The sequence below is a fragment of the Phytophthora cinnamomi genome (assembly GCF_018691715.1).
Source record: "Phytophthora cinnamomi strain GKB4 chromosome Unknown Contig91, whole genome shotgun sequence".
Classification (NCBI taxonomy): Eukaryota; Oomycota; class Peronosporomycetes; order Peronosporales; family Peronosporaceae; genus Phytophthora; species Phytophthora cinnamomi.
The window spans coordinates 104,760-121,009 of record NW_027151024.1 but is presented as its reverse complement, the minus strand read 5'-3'; the positions used below and the strand labels follow the sequence as shown (position 1 = coordinate 121,009).

The 16,250-nt window shown below is 56.9% G+C and overlaps 2 protein-coding genes across 2 annotated transcripts; both read right to left on the bottom strand.

Annotated features, from left to right (window-relative positions):
* Positions 1–89: 89 nt before the first annotated feature.
* Positions 90–8,330, bottom strand: IUM83_19921 (Carbonic anhydrase; the record flags this gene model as incomplete). Its single annotated transcript, XM_067944991.1, has 5 exons — positions 90–313; positions 2,007–2,174; positions 2,256–2,304; positions 6,712–6,889; positions 8,242–8,330. 5 exons carry the CDS (start codon positions 8,328–8,330, stop codon positions 90–92), a joined length of 708 nt encoding a protein of 235 aa, XP_067784446.1.
* A 4,534-nt stretch (positions 8,331–12,864) lies between these two features.
* On the bottom strand, positions 12,865–16,158 carry IUM83_19920 (uncharacterized protein; the record flags this gene model as incomplete). Its single annotated transcript, XM_067944990.1, has 1 exon — positions 12,865–16,158. One exon carries the CDS (start codon positions 16,156–16,158, stop codon positions 12,865–12,867), a length of 3,294 nt encoding a protein of 1,097 aa, XP_067784445.1.
* Positions 16,159–16,250: the final 92 nt, after the last annotated feature.

Below are 16,250 nucleotides of genomic sequence, written 5' to 3'. Positions count from 1 at the left end.
CCAGTTACGCATACCGATGAATGCGGCACCTTAAGGCTCGAGCCTGGTGCACGCTTGGTAACCATTGTTCGAGGTGCAGCTCAGCCTTCTCAACCAGGTTGAACATGCGCATCGTCCGTCAGGTCGTCGCGCGCGATGTCCACCTGCTCGTTGAACCACAGCTCCATCTTGCGCGCCGTGACGGTCGGGGCCGAGCTGGCGCAGATCATCTCGAACGGGAGGCGGGCCGGCGAACAGCGAGTAAAGCGGAACTTGATGTAGCAGCGGTGCTGGATCTCCGCCGCGATCTCCGTGAAGTTGGCGCTTGGTGAAGCTGGGCGTCAATACACAAACCAGCACGGTAAAGACAATAGCAACCCCACCAGCAGGACACCGCGAGCGAGCGCACCGGCAGCACTTCGTCTTCCTGATGCACTCCTCCGAGGTTGGCGTAGGAACTTGACGATGTCGATCAGGTAGCGCATACGGGTCCGTTGCCGGTTCGACGGTGCTGGAGTGCTTTGTCCGAGCTGCGCACGTAGCCTCCACTCGGCCACATGCTCACGGAGCTGTCGCCGTCTTCGTCCAGCACGTTGAACGGTGGTGCAACTCACCGACCGGGCGGAGAGATGCTGTCGTCTTCGTCCACTTGGGCCAGCGCGCGCCACGGGAAACCGAGGTTGAAGTTGTTCTCCCGTTGTCGCGGCGTCCGAACTGCCCTGCTAACTGATCTAGCGCCAACGGCGTGGCTCCGCACGCCGTGGACAGCTCCGATGTTCCCCACCACGGACCGGATCAGTAACTGCCGCCACGAACAGCAACGACGTCACCGCAACTTGACTCCGCCCATGTCTTCTGCCGTCTCACTCGCCTGCAAGAACTAGAGCTGTGGAACGCCGTAGTTGACCCATTAATCCTCCGTCCGTCCCCAGCAGCACCGACGCTGGACGGTCGCCAGTCTCCGCTGCCCGTCTGCCGGATATGATCCACCGCGTGCTGTTTCACCTGAGATCGCGCGCTGACGTACGGCGGCCAATGCAGCGCCGGCAAGGAAGTCAATAGAGCTCCTCAAGGTGGCTAATGCAGCTCGTAGTAAGTTAACGGAGCTCCACTTGACACGCATTGTATGACGCAACAGCGCGCAGCTGAGGTGGAGAAAAGCTACGCGAGCTGAAGCTGAAGCTGCATCCTGGGGATTGGCGTCCGCGTGCACGTTGAACCGCGCGGCAATGAGGCGAGGCGAGCCTGCGCAAAGCGCGAGCACGGATCGGTCTCAGGCCCAGCTTCGTTGCAGCGAGCGCCGAATGTTTCCTCCTCTCGGCTGGTTTAATCCTGCTTCCGCGAGACTAAAGGCCGCGGCTGGCTCGCAACTGTTCGCCGGAAGGAAGGTGCCACCATGCAGGCTCTCTCGGTTTCAACACGCAGTGAGCTGCGGCTTAACAAGTGATCCCATGGTCGGTTCACCTTTCCGACCAGCTTCGCGACACTGGGACTTCACCGCCTTCAGCTGCAGAATGGGCGCCCGTCATTGCTGAAGCGCAGAAGCCGCCGCCGCCCTGACAACTGGGCAGGCACGCCTGTCGCCGGAGGTCCAGCTGATGGCCGTGAAAATGGGTACGCTAACGGCGTTTCAACGGCAATAACTGTGGAAACAGCGTCGAGCTACTACCGTTCGTGTTCGCCGACGACGACCTGCAGCAGGAGCTGGCGCAGCTCTTCAGGGCGATGGGTGGTGATGGCGACCGACGACCGGGCGCCAAGGTCCAGCTGCAGTAGAAGAGAGAAGCGTCCGAGGCCGGAGGTGATGGTATGCGTACATGTATTACTTCTGCGGGAGTTGCTATAGTGGACTATCTGGCGGTGCGAGATACGGTCTCAGGACGAATAGCTTAGGCGCCGATGGCGTGACGTTGGAACACTGGCAAGGCGACACCTGCGGCCGTTGAGCGTTGCGCCCGCGCGCGTTGGGGCCCCGGCAGGTTGCGGTAGAGCTCGATGTTCAAGACGCCTCCAGCATGGCGCTCTACCACGACTCCACTCGACGCCCTCCGAGCAGGGCGGCGTGGTGAGCGAGCCCGAGTAGCGGAAGATCTTGCCGTCCAGCAGCGCGTTGAGCCTGTCGCCGCCAGCAATCTCGCCCAGCGCCACGTGGTCGTGCTTACCGGGCTGCAGCGTCGAGAGATCTCGTTCCAGAACTGGGCCAGGAAGGCTCTCCTTTGCCCTCCGTGAAGAAGACGCCCACCACGGCTAAGCGAGTTGTCCCCGGCTCCATGCACCAGGGTGCAGCTCCATGGCGCGGGCCTTGCTGCTCACCGTATGTTTCGCCTGCAGTTGACAAATCCAGAGCAGATTAATCAATGTTAGTGCCTTGATCACCAATGCTCCAGTACTCAGTGTGGGTAGTAACTTTTAGTCGTTTAACTACGAAGTGCGAGTGATGCCTGGGGCGGAAGTGGAACTGCACCGTACTTTGTCGCTGGAGCACGAGGAAGTTCTGGTCGTGGTCGCCCAGTTCACCTGGAATTTCGCCGCCGTGCACGAGCTGGGATCTCGGCCGAGGCTGCTCCAGCTGCAAAGCGCCGTCTCGCCGAGCTCAGCGTCACCAGCTCGTTCAGCCGGGCCTCGACGATGTCAGATCGGGGATCAGACAGCATGACGGCTTCCACCTTCTCGCTGGCGTTGTTAGCACTGCCCGCCACCCCTATTGTGCAGCAGCACCTGGGATGGAGACTTTGGAGACGGTGGCGCCCATGGTGACAGAGAAGCAGAGACGGAGGGAGAGAAGGTGGAGGTGCCTCCAGGGCAGAGCAAAAGGAGTACCGCCCGCAGACCATGGCGAGGCTCGCAATCGCACCAAGACGAGCCAAGATTACGGGGATCGAGCCAAGACTGGCTTGACAATGGGAGTGGGAGTTGGGCCGCAGGCCATTTATTCAGTTACATGTATAGCGACGCCTGGCATAGCGCGTGTTTCTTTGCTGCCGGCCTGCCGAGCTGCCGGGGCTTGAAGCTCGGCTCGGCTTGCAGAGACCTGCCATGGGCTCGCTCGGTTGCAGTCCTTTGCCCTCTTGGCCCCCCAGCCTCATTTTCCCCAGGGACGGCTCCCGCCTACGTCCAGGTGTCGCAGCAGAGGATCGAGCCGATTGCTGGGCTCCTCGTGCTCGACTCGAACGCATCCTGCCGCCGAATGCTGCGAGGTTGTCGGCGAGGTGGCCGGCAAAGGCTGATAGATGATAAAAGCTCCCCGCTGAAAGGTGGCGAGGCGACTCGCCACTCTGGCTGCATGTTGGCGAGATGACTCGCTAAACAGCGAGAGAACTAACAGATTCCAAGAGAACCAACAGATTCGTTGGTTCTCGCCCCAGCCCGCTGGTTCGACGCTTCAGCCAGAGAACTAACAGGTTCGCGACGCCACACGCCGCCGCTGTTGGTTCTCTTGAACATTTTATAGTGGGGCCGCAAGCTGTCGCGGTCTTCATGGCTACAGACCGCGAAGGTGTCGGTCGGTGGCTCATAGTCAAAATGAGCTCCTCGAGGAGCCCAGCCTCAGCTCATCTCGGTCGGTCGCTCCGGCGTCTTTGGCTGCACCTGTGCCCGTCCGTGTATGCTGCGGTGCAGCGCCGGGTTCCTGCATCCATCGCCGGGCCTGGTGACGCGCTAGATTCAAGCCCCAAGTTGCGCATGCGGGCTCGTTGACGCGTCAGCTGGAGCTGGCACAGCAAGCGATGGTGTCGCCTGCGGCCGCAGCAACGGACACTTCGCCTTTCACGCCTCGGCGTCTTTGTGGTCAGGGAAGTCATTACTGCCATGTTGCAGCCTGCATGGGCTTGTTACGGGTATGTGGCGGCGATTAGCGAGAAGTAATCGAGCCGCCTGGCGCAGTGCTCAGCCGCGGGCGTCGGCGAGCTTCGGCGGCGTTCCCAGCGGCTTGACTTCGCTAACAGAATCAGGGCGAGGTGGCGACTACATGCATAACAACACAGAGACTCGAGGCAGCTGTCTGTGACGAGGCTTCCGTCCCGGGCTGCGGGATGATGAGCGGTGGTGCGGCGTGGTGGTGCCGCGGGGCTTTGGTCTCGACGCAGTGCAACTTCCGGTTTCTAGTGGTGTATTGAAAGGAGAGGGCACTCTGATGCAGACGGCAGACGCTTGAACTCACGACGCTTTCGAGTACAGGTGTACTTTCAACTTCTTGTCAAGGCTGTCGATGGAGGTACGTTGCGCCCGGAGTGGGTCCACCATCACGAGTTTTGTGACCCCTACGGTTCAGCGGACAGCATCGTCGTTGTACATTTTCGACGGATGACCACAATTTGACAAGGTGGGTCACGATTGCTGGCGAGTGGCTATCCACCACCACGATGACGGACATGAAGCATGCAAGCACAAGAACTTTTGTATTGCAAAAGGTGCCATGAGCAGGTGTTTGTATTAAAGTCGATGATGAACATTTTAGTCTCGATGTCAACCGTGAAAACCAGATATCGTTTCCGCGGACTTCAAATTTGACTTCGGAATAGCTGGAAGTGCTGGTCAAGAACTTTGGGAAAGGTTCTGCAGTGCGAGCTGCTTCTTTCTACGATGAAAAAGATGGGCTACCCGTCAGGATAACTGGGGGCTGGTAGCTGAGAACACCTACAAATGTCGGCAGAGTGGGGTCGATAAAACGTTCGCTCAAAAACGTTACCCGGAGAAAACGGCATCAACAAACGCCGTAAGGTCCATAACTTTCACGTTACGAATTTTCCTGTGATACTGCAGCGATTTTGTATCCAGTCTCGATTGATATTCCGTTGCCGTTTTCGCTGTTGCTACGTCGAGGTCCAGGAGATTTGTTGACGTTTTGCCGAACGTTTCCTGTAGGTGGCGAACGCGAAGCCCGTGGTGCGGTTTAGGAAACCCAGGAGACCATTAGACAGTTCGGGAGAAGTACCGCAGGTGAGAATCCTCACCGGTTGTGAACACACTACGAAGCCTGGTGAAAAAAAGCCCCAACATTGTCAATATTTTCCATGTCACTCTGTGCGTAGCGAAGGAAATAATGCTTCCACATCACTGAAGTCATAGCCGTAATTGTGTTATGACCATATACCACAGCAGGATCTATTGACCGGTCGAGTCCACGCAAGGACCACCAGCGATATCAGCGACGTTGGAAAGCTGCAAGTGCACTTGTGGAACTGGGGACGAGGCAACAAACACTCGACTGGGCGTTCCTCCGGGCGTCTCTACCACCGAGGTCCTTCTTCTTTACCTGAAAGGTCGTTTGAACCTGAACATTCGGAATAAATGCTTCTGATGCATACACTTCGCCTAAGTACCGTACCATGTACGACACACCAGTCCATCGTTCCGACACAGATGTACCTTTTGGTTTTGTAATTTGTGCCGTCCCGCAGCTTTTGAACGGAATAGCTGGCAACTCTTAGAATCTAAAGCACGACGGAGGTAATCCACCAGGCGTTCAAGCGTGATCCGAAAGCATTGTACACATCATGGAAGCAGCTCCACGCAGCATCCCACCCGGAATCCTGCTGGCACGTTACTTTACCTGTTCCTGCTGCTCCGAATTTGAGATCGAAGCTGCCTCAAATCCACTGGCCACGAAGAGAGCAGTGATGAGATCTCGCTTGGACAATCATATCACTATTGCTACAGAAGATTTAAAAAAGGAAAAAAATGGTTCCGTCAGATTTCAGTCCGCATCACCATATTGGACTTCAGCAACGTTCTTCAAAGCAATCCAGCGCAACGGCAGGATTAAATCTCAGCAAGTGTCCTGCTCCTGCAGGATACTTCAAACGATAATCGCGGCGCAACCTTAAGGCCAACCTTCAAATCATCACATCGCGCAAATATAAACGCCCCTTAACTTCCTGCCAGCTCGTGGGTCTGACCCCAAACCGCCGAGAAGTGTAGCCATCCGTCGCCAAGTGAGTCATCCGGCCGTGCCCACAAGTGTAAAGACGCAGCCCGTAACGCTTCCCACTGAATGAAGGCGCATCTCGTTTGCCGCAATGCCTTGAGCCAAGCAGCGCTCCATGCTGGTCGCTTGACCTTTCGCTGCATTTCCGACCAGCGGACTTTGAAGGCGAGCGCGGTTGCGTGGGCATCACGCCCGCGCCGAGATGACCGTGGTCGTGCTAATAATTGCGATAATACGCGCGGCGTTTGTGGCAGGCAGCAGGCGGCCTGTTCGGGGCGAGAGCCAGTGGAACGCGAGCGGAAGTCCATCGTTGCGCCAGCGCCGCCGTCGCTGGTCGCGCCCTGCAGCGCCTGCAGAAATCATCAGGTCAGCGGCGCGGCGACGACGAGCTGCCATGCGGAGGACGGCGCTGCCTTGCCGTGTACAGGCGAGCAATGCCGACACCGCATCGCATAGCGTACATGCGCAAAGGCCGCTGCTCTGCAGGAATCGGCGGATATGATTTGCTCGGCGGCGGCGGTGACGACGACGACGACGGGGTCCATGAATTGAGCGGGGCCGGAGTAGCCACGCGAATCACGCGCGTTATCGGGTCTAAGAAGAAGGCGAGGGGCGCTCCTCCTGCTGCTGCACACCTGTCGCTTTTCGGCCGCAGCTCCTTGTCCTGCCTCGCCCCTCTTGATCTCTCGCCCGCCTGGAAGTCGCACGCACACACACGCGCCAAACACTATCGTATCATCCGGCGGCCACGCGCGGGCTCAGGGCAGTGTATGGTGCTCTGGTTCCCGCCCGAGGGAACTCGGCACGGCCGCGCCAGCGCCCTGTGATGGTGAAATCTTTTGGCCAGCGTCGCCGTCGCCCAGGCCGAAAGCGTCGGCCGCCGCGCGCACGAACGCGTCGTTCCCGATGTAGGCGAACATGCCGCAGAGCTGGCCGAACTGCACGCCGTTGGGCGCCAGCAGCGTGGCCGAAGCGCCCGCCGGCCTTCGTGGCCAGAAACGCCACCATGTCGTCCACGACCGAGTCCGGCGTGTGATGCTGCCCGCGCATAAGGATTGCGCCACTGGTATTGGCCACGCCCGCGTCCACGGCAAGTTGGCGGAAACCGCGAACTGCGCCAGCGCGTTCTGGTCCCAGGCAGCAGCGCTCAGCGCCGGCTCGTCGTCGCTCACGGAGGCGGCGCTCGTGGGTACTCGTCCACCTGGCAACGGCGTCACGCGGGTCGGTCGTCACCTCAACGGACTAGTAGCTATGACACAGCAGCAGTTCACTCACCTCGGCGACGCAGTCTTGGTAGGAGAAGGCGGAGGACATTGCAGGTGTAGCTGGTTGTTGCTGGTGTTGTTGCTGCTGCTGCTGCTGCTGCTGGAGGTCTGGGGTCGTGGGGCCAGAGAGGAGAATGAGAGGGAAGCTGACGTGGTGGCTGGCTCGGCTGCCTGTGAATAAGATTGGGCTCTGGTTGAAGCGACTCGAACTGTGACGGCGACGAGCGGACGACGGCGACGCGCCAATCGCGGCGCGCAGCCGTGCCACACCACGCGCACACAGCCAATCACGGCCGCGAAGGGATCAGCACGCCTTGCTTGACCAGCAGCATGGCCGAGCTGAGTCAGAGGCGAGCAGATCGAGTGGCTGGCACGCGGCCGCTTGGATTCCCCTGTCAATCAATTCGTCCCGTCATCGTTTGCCCCATTGGACAGGAGGCCGCTGCTTACCGGCAGCCCCGCAGCCGGACGGTGGGGGGCGGCAGATCGCGGAGGTTCCCGCTCGGGAGGACAAGACCAGGCCTCGAGAACCGGAAGCGCGATGGTCAACTGCAGTCTACAGTACACAATTGCAGTGTGTGTGTGTGTGTGTGTGTGTGTGTGCCTGCCTGCTGCTGGATCCGCGTACGTTCTCGGCGCGCGGGAGATTCACTCGTGTATAGTCATTCCGCCTGCCTGCACCTGCTAACGTTGCTTGTCAGTTGTGGAGGGCGGCGCTCGCCTGGTTCCGCGCGCTGCAACTTTCCGCCGGCGCCGTTATTTAGCGCAGACCAAGCCTCAATGAGTTGGTAGCGTGGCGCCCGTCGAGCAAAGCCCCACGCCACGTCAGTCGTTGAAGTTGCCCCTCTCGCCACACCATCCACACACCTATTCGTGTGCGCCACACAGATACCAGATCCAGCACATAAGCGCAACGACAGCGCAACCTCAAGCAGAAGAAGAAAAGACCCCGAAGAAGCTCGCCGAGCTCTTATCCTTCGCCCCATCGCCATGGACGCCAAGCCCGAAGCCGCCGCCTCGCACCAGCCCGCGCCCAAGCCCAAGCCGGCGCCGCTGTCCCCGGCGCCTCACGACGCAGCCGCGGCGCCCAAGTCGCCCGTGCGCTCGCCCGGCAGCCTGGTCAAGAGCCCCAGCGCCTTCGAGCAGAAGCCGCTGCGCATGCCCAAGCCAATGTCTATTTAAGGCCTCGGGCCTCCCAGACCAGATCAAAAAAATGGAGAAATGAGAGTCTACGGACCATTTTGTCATGAATGAATCACACTGGCGTGAAAATCGAGCCGGAACAGTATCACTCTCGATTAAAACAAAAGATCTCCTAGAAAAAGGGTACTGAGGGCCCGTAATTTGCAGGGTGCCTCGTCAACCTTGAAAATGTCGTCGACGACATCGACTGGCCTGTGGCCATCGCTGTGCCACCGCTCGAACTGCGCTTTCTGCAATTTCTGTCATTTCTCGGCAGCACCCGTCGTCTCCGTCGCCTGCTGAAGTATTGTTGCCACCTCAGCATTACCGTACTCTCGAGCTGCTTCATCCGAGTGCTGAAAGCGGGGTTGCTGATAAACTCCTCACCTGCGGCATCGAGCCTGAGAGTATTTGCACAGATGCGTCGCTACACAGAAGCTCACAGATGACTCGAAAATGATAGAGCTACATGTTGTCAATGGATTTCCTTACTCCCGGGAATGGCTACCGCCTCTGGCATCCCAATCACCATCGAGCTCTTTGTCATTGCAAAACCGCAAGCAAGACCTTGACGTATCAATTCGATCACGTTCCTGACTACATCAATTACGTAGGTTGTTCACCCGGACGTATGCACATAATTTTGACGAGGACAATCTGGTGAAGAGGGGTCTCAGATAAAAGATAGGGTTTTGCTGCGTGCGATGTTACCACATGAACATTGCAGCAGTGTACATGTAGTGAAATTTCCCTCATAATTCACACGAAAATGTTCTATTCAAACAAGTACGGATATCATTTATCGGTAGTGAGATCCCGTTGGGATCAGGAACGGGGTCGCTAAATTTGAGGTTTGTGCCGGATCGACTGCCAGTGCACACTCAAGCAGAAGATCTCCGTTGTGAGACGCGAGTAGAGGCACCCGAGTAACTTGAGTGGGTTGATGACCACTGCCTCTGGATAGGAACAGATGAGTTCCACGCGTTGATGCAGAGCCGATTCCCCGCCGAGTCGATCGAGAGCTTGTAACTCTTGGTTCCAGGTGGATCCGAGGAGCACAACGCCATCCAAAATTGCGAAGGTGTCTACTGGAAGCGGTGCAGTTAATGGCGTGTTCGTTGACTCCGAGTCTTCGTCTTCTTGGTCATTTAAGTCGGTGGAGTTGGTGGGAGACAAGTAGCGTAGAGTGAACTGCATCGAGACTCCGACGTCGAAGTGACTAGCACTGTACTGCATCCGAGCCACTTTGATGACGTGTGGGACCGGGAGCTTTGCGGCCAAGATCCCAGGCAGCCAGACCCGAGGGGGCCTGTATCGTAGAGTCGTCGACTTTCCGTGAGGAAATGGTGCCAGTCCTGGTAATGTTGAAGGGTGTCATGCAACGACCACGTCGAAGTGGCCGGCGTGGCTACTAATGTTTCACCGAACAAGCCCGGCGGTACTTCATTGCGCAGTACCGAGACAACTTGCTCGCGCACTCTGGCATTTTCTACGTCAGAAAGCATAACCATTTTGGTGTCTTTGATGGGGCCTTGGTGCTTGTAGTATTCATCATCATCACTTTCGTCTCCGTCATCGCCCTCAAGCAGCGTACCCCGAGCGTATGGTCAGCAGTACCCGAATCCTCGAGTTTTAGTAGATTCATGACGATTTTCTCCAGAGCAGTGGAACAAGCGTCAATATGCTGATTGTACACAGTGGCCAAAGTCATCATCGTTGGGTTGACAACCAGAGTTTCCGCGTCATGTTCTGCTTCGAATCCACCATCGACTTCGAGACTTGGGGATTCCTCTGCTTTATCCCAGTTCTCCACGTCGAAACGAGGTGGAAGCGCTTGAGCGATAATACCTTGAAGGACGTTGACCGCGTCTCGCAGCGAGATCGACGCAACCAATTCTGTTGGATCACCCAACAGCACGACACGGTTTCTATTAGTCCACCCGAAAGCTGCCATCCATTTCGGCGGTGGACGGTTTACCGTATCGATTCCGCCAGAAGCTGTCATGAGATCCCTGGAAGTGTCTTCAGGTGATCCACGACGGTTGATCGATTGCTGGAAGCCTAGTAGTAATGCCTGGAGCTTCGTGTTCATCAAGTGATCGATGCTAGTGGAATAATTCCACACCACCTCCAGCCATTGAGCCACTGACAGATTTTCCTGCCGTAAATCCTCGCTGGGGAACGCTAGGAACCCCAACAAGAGCGAGGATTTCACGACAGACACGGAGCTGGAGCCTTTGATCAAGAACTTGGAGGAAGCTTGCACTGCTAACGCCCCATCGCCTGCAGTCCCTCGTAGCTGGTCACGGAGATTCGTCATCTGCCGACTTCGGCCCCGAAAGCTAGGTAAAGTAGCTGGCTTGGCCGCACTCTCTCCGACCGAAGTCTCGCTCCAGCTTACAAGTTGGAGACACTCGCCCCACAGCCTTCGAAGAAACTCCACTTCTTGGTGCCCCGCAGCTAAACGAGTGTATGAACTCAGCACCACCTGCAGATAAATTCGCCGTTCCAGCACCGCGTTGTACTCGGACCCCCTTCCAGTACGCCGACTCTGCTGTGTAAGATGGTGCTGCTTCTTGTCCAAAATCGTAGCGAGGTACTGGTTGATCGCAGTGAGGAAGTCGTCGTCACTGTAATGGAAGGCAGTTCCTACACCACCTGGATGGTGCGGTGGCAGCAATGCTCCAGGATAAACAGCCCTCAACACGTGTGCGCGGAAAACCAAGGTGGCGTGGAATAGTACGAGGCCACTCAGCACCTGCCAGAAGTAGCTCAACGGTGCTCTTGGAGCCATCAAATCGTCATCAGCAGGCTGGACAAGTGCACAAAGCGTTTGAACGCTCGGATGCATGGTCAAACGCAGAATCGTAGACTGCAGACACTTGGTCAAAGACGCCTGGGTTTGACCCCGCTTGACGCAGCGGGTTCTTGCTCGTACTCATCTCGGAAACACACAATGTTTGAGCGAAGGTGTATCGGAAGAGATCGAATGTCGTCCACCGCAGCTACTAGTCGGGGATATGTCGGCGCCATCATATCAATCGCTGAGAGACGATTCACCATGGACTGTGTCGACGTCCGGCGCGCTGTTCCGCTTCTAACGAGAGGCGGTGGCTTCGATGCTGCTGCTTCCTGTAGATTCGCGTTTGAGGCACGACTCGTAGTTACAGCATTTATGGTCGAGTCCATAGTTGAGCTTTCGCTCGACGTAATGCTTTTCTGCTTGGCAAGGGGATCGCCGGCAATGGCAAAGCCCAGACTCATGCTGTTGTGGCGCTGGAAAGCTGCGGAGCTAGTACGTCGACTTGAACGATGCAGTATCTGGACCAGCGCTTCCCAATACTCAGGATCCCAGCAACGCCTTTCATGTTGACAACCGCAAAGGGTACCTCTTCCAGCGCTTCGAGCTGAGTCTTCTCCATTTGCGCGATTTGCCTGAAGTCTTCCGCCATGAGCAAGAGTTGCTGAGTCTCCACGTGATCCTCAGCTGGTTGCACACTTCGCGGAAGAACATAAAGCTGCTCCAGCGGAGTAACTTGCTCATCAATCTCGCCGGCTAGAGCTGCATCATCTTGGCTCACGGCTTGGAATCTCCTCTCGACAAGCATCTTCAGAACACGAAGTTGCAACGTAGGTGATCCCTCCAAACCTTGGAAAAAGACACGTCGGGCAAAGCCAAAACTGTGAAACGAATGTCGTGCTAGAATCACTGCTGTTGTCTTCTCGGGTAGCGCTCGAATCGTACGCAGCCAGAACCCTTCAAGCAACGCCGCCGCCTCCACTTCAGTCACGTTACCCGATCCACGTCTGTGGAAATTGAGAGGAACTCCGTAGCCTGCCAGAACCCGATCACAAATATGCTGCACCAGCTCAGGGAACAGCATGAGGCTTACACCGAGACGCTCGGACCTCGATGGAGCTCCTGGCAAAGCTTTGCGGAGTATATCGTCAACGTCTTCAACGCCGGGGGGCACATCCTCCAGCTTGCATCCGTTGAAAATCGTACTCACCACACGACGTTGGAGATCTGTCCGAGAGGTGGAGATTGAGACAGCTCTACACTCTTCTGCAGTGAAAGTTGTTGATATTTCGTTTTGCTTCCTTAATTTCATCCGAAGCAGAATCGTGCCTACCGATAGCACGGTGCTCGAGTTACGCGAAGTTTCGGGTTCAAACCGCTCTTGAGCTGGTTTGGACTGCGCTGTTGACTGCATCTCTTCCATTGTTATGATCACTTGCAACAGGAACCGATACCAGTCTCCGCTCAGCGAAGCAGGCTGCACCAATGGTATGATTCGAGACACGAGCTTCGTCAGTACGTCTGCTGGAATACCAAAAGAGTTCAATTGCCGACGCGAAGACCCTGACAGCGAAAAACTGGTAGCACTGCGTGCGAATGAACTGAGGCGGTTGCTTGAGGACGGGCGCTTTGTATCTTTCAGCAACGGTGTAGTCGGCGCTGGAGTCGTCCCCAGTGCTCCTGCAGTTGTCGTAGCCGATGGCGCCAATGCATCAAGCAAAACGGCAAAAGATCTGCAGCGTTAATGGCGGCGATGCATCCGGCCCAATTCGAGAGACCGTGGTGTTGAACGCGTTGAAAACTGCAGCTCCGGTCCGAGCGATCGGCACGCACTGACGCTTTACCAGTTGAAGTTGTTCCTGGATCTGGCGTCGCTTTTCTCTCAGCACGTGGCGAGCTTCCTGAATCGCTGAAAGCCGTTCGCGCAGTGCCTTGGTCTGTGCGAGAGGGAAATGACTCGTCACTGCTGCAGCTTCCAGTAGTTTCGTAAGCTGGGCGTGTGAGACTTCGAACTTCTGAGCAAGCCGGCCGTGCTCTTTTAGTGCAGACTTCAGCGTGAATGGACCGATGGGCTCTGGGGCGCTAGAACCATCCGCTGGCTTGGGAGTCAAGTTGCTCCAAATCTCGTCCAGCAGCACGTCGACCATATCGCAAGGGTGCAAGTGAGCGTCCATAATCGGCAACATATCTAAAACTTCACCAAACGCGGCTCGATCTGCATTCGACGTGAGAATCAAACGGAAATTCGAGTGCAGCGCGATAGTATCCGTTGTGGTACAGTTGTCAGAGCTCACTTTATACTCGTCCTCGGTCACGTCGGGGTTGGGGCGTTTTTTTGAGATGACTAGATGTTCGACCCCATCAACGCGCTGGGTTTTCCAAGATAAAGCGGCGCGCAGACAAATTCCGCGTCTTTCATCGAGCCGCGGCTCCGAGTCGATAGGTTCGACGTCGAGCACTAGCAGTTGATGGCCCATACTTGCAGCCAAGCGGAACACATCGTCGAAGTCGGGGGCTCGAGCGTACACCATGTGGAGCTGTTGCCAGTGCCAAACTCGACGCGCGCAATTGACAAGTAGTTCTTCCACCTCAGGCGAGAAGTGGGTGATCATTACCACGGGCAAACTCGATGTCGCAGCTATCAAAGACAGCACGGACGCATCCCAAAGCCTACGGCGAGAGAAACTCAGTCCTCCAGCTCCAGTCACGAGTTTCAAGGCGTCTTCCGTCTCCACACACCCGTCTTCAGGATAATCCCCTGAGAACAAGGCAGCCAAGGGTGTTTCGGGATCATGAACTCCCGCTGGAGTTTCTTCATCCAAAGCTGCTGAGCTCTTCAGGACCACAGCAATGGAAGGCATGAAGGTGCAGCAAGTCGAAGTCGGCGGACAACCAGGTGTCAGCCCGCCATAACTAGAGTACGCTGCCTCCCACGCTTGAAAAACTTGCTCTCGACGTGGAGAGTAGCCAAGTTCACACGCATATGCCAGCACTCCAGCCGAAAGCAAAGCGTTCCAAGTTGGAAGCGAGAACCCGCGGCGCATCGAGCTGGCACTGGCAGCTTCGTGCTGTAGTTTTCGGTCTTCGTTCAGAGCTTCCAGTGCCTGTCCTCCACTATCACATCGAGCATCCAACGACGATATTTCACCCGAAAGAGCTTCTTTCCGAGTGATCGCGGCGTCAATCGCTGCCTGCGTAGACTGCCAGGCCTCGTCGGCTTCCATTACGCGCTGCTTACTCACCTGGAACTCCTTCATTATGAGTTGCAGTCGACTTTGGGCCTTTTCGAGTTTGTCGAGCGTCGGCTGCACCTGCTGCCGTGCGGTGGCGTACTGGTAAATCGCACTCACCCAGCCGACCATGGATGCAGCAGCCACGCTTTGACGCTCAACTTCTTCGCGACAAAAGCGTTCGTCACTCAAATACTCAGCTTCGAGCTTGGCCAACGTGGCAGCAGGCACCGCGTCCTTGTTGAACTGTAGCAGTGTCTGAACAACATTGGCGTCACCGAGAAGTAGGCGACGAGCGCTCTCCCAGGACGACTCGAGCTGGAACAGGACACACACGGCACCTAACACCATGTGAACCAGCGGCGGTGGGCTCACGAACGACTTGATCTCGACAATGTGCCGCCTGTCGACGAGTAGCAGCGCTCGGTTGGCCTCTTCCAGACACGCCATGGGTTCTTGCAATTCACGATGCGCCACTTCTTGAGCTTCGTTCGTGACTTGAATCTGTTCGTCCGCTGCTACCTGGAACCGCTGCATGATGAGGCGGATTCGTTCGGCGTCTTCCTTCTGCTCGACCAGCCGAGCTTCGTGGTGAATGAGTTGCTTGTCAATCGTCGTGAGTTGTTCGCTCAGCAGGACGTCACTTGAACGGAGAGCGCCTAGATCCCGATCCAACCGCGTGGACAGCTCCAAGAACCACGACGCCTTCGCTCGAGCGGCTTCTTCGCGCTTGTAGTTCTCGACAACGAACTTGCTGAAGAACGCTGCCATAGCAAACGCCCTCGAGACGGGAGGGTATCCACTCTTGTCAGCGCCGTCTTCTCTCTCGGTTGACCATGCTTCAGCCACAGCGAGATGCATGTCTGTCGCCATGCACACCAAACTCCAGAGACTTCGCTGCGTCTGATGGAGGAAATCGGTCAAGCTCCCGTCCTCCGGTTTGTCGTTGACTTCGTCTTGATGGTCCACGAGAAGCTGCTGCACCTGAGAGTGGAAATGCCCGTACACCAGCGTTCGCAGTGAATCGCGGTCGAGGTGAGGCACCGACACGACATCGCAGATAGCGAAGACATTCGGACTGGCAACGCGTACGCGACTTTCGCGCCGCTTGTCCACGAGAAGCACAACACGCAGTTTCGAGCACATCCGAGCCACTGCACTCGCCCACTTGCCGCTGGTGACACCAAGCGGCCGGGTGAGAGCCATGACCGTCGCAGCCACGCTCTCGCTCTCCACTTCTCGTTGGCGGCGTAGATCGTCAGTGTCTTGTTGCCAGCGGAGATCAACCCGGGAAAGTTTCGAGCGCAATTCACGCTGGTAGCGCGTCTCCACCAGCTGAAAAGCTTCCAACAGCGGGGTGGTCGGCGACTCTCGCTGCTTCTGATGGAGAATTGCAAGCGCTTGATCCCTTGTCGACTCTGCTTCCGACCGAATTTGCGCTGCTTGGGCAGCGTGTTTCGTCTTCAACGCCAGCAATCGCTCATCGATGACTCGCGTTGCTATGTGAACTTGTTCCTCCAGCGTCAACGTGCCCGGTACTTCTCCAGTGGTCATGAGCGCCTGGATCTGGTTGATCATCGCAGGTGGCAGCAAGTCGAGACGCTTAACCACGAGGGTGGCTTCTTGTCCAGCGACAGCCACGCGTTCGTAGAGTTCGAGCAGAAGTCGCTTCCATCGCAGCGCTAAGCAGCTTTGGACATTCGTGGTGATATTTTGATCGTCTGCGAGACCCGAAAGCGTGAATATCGCGCCGGCTGGGTCCTGGAGCTCGGGCATTCTCGATAGTGTGGCAAAACGCAGTAAAGTGTCAGCGGCGCTACCGTTGCTATCGAGGAGAAGAAGTCGCGCGGACGGCCTAGCCAGAACGC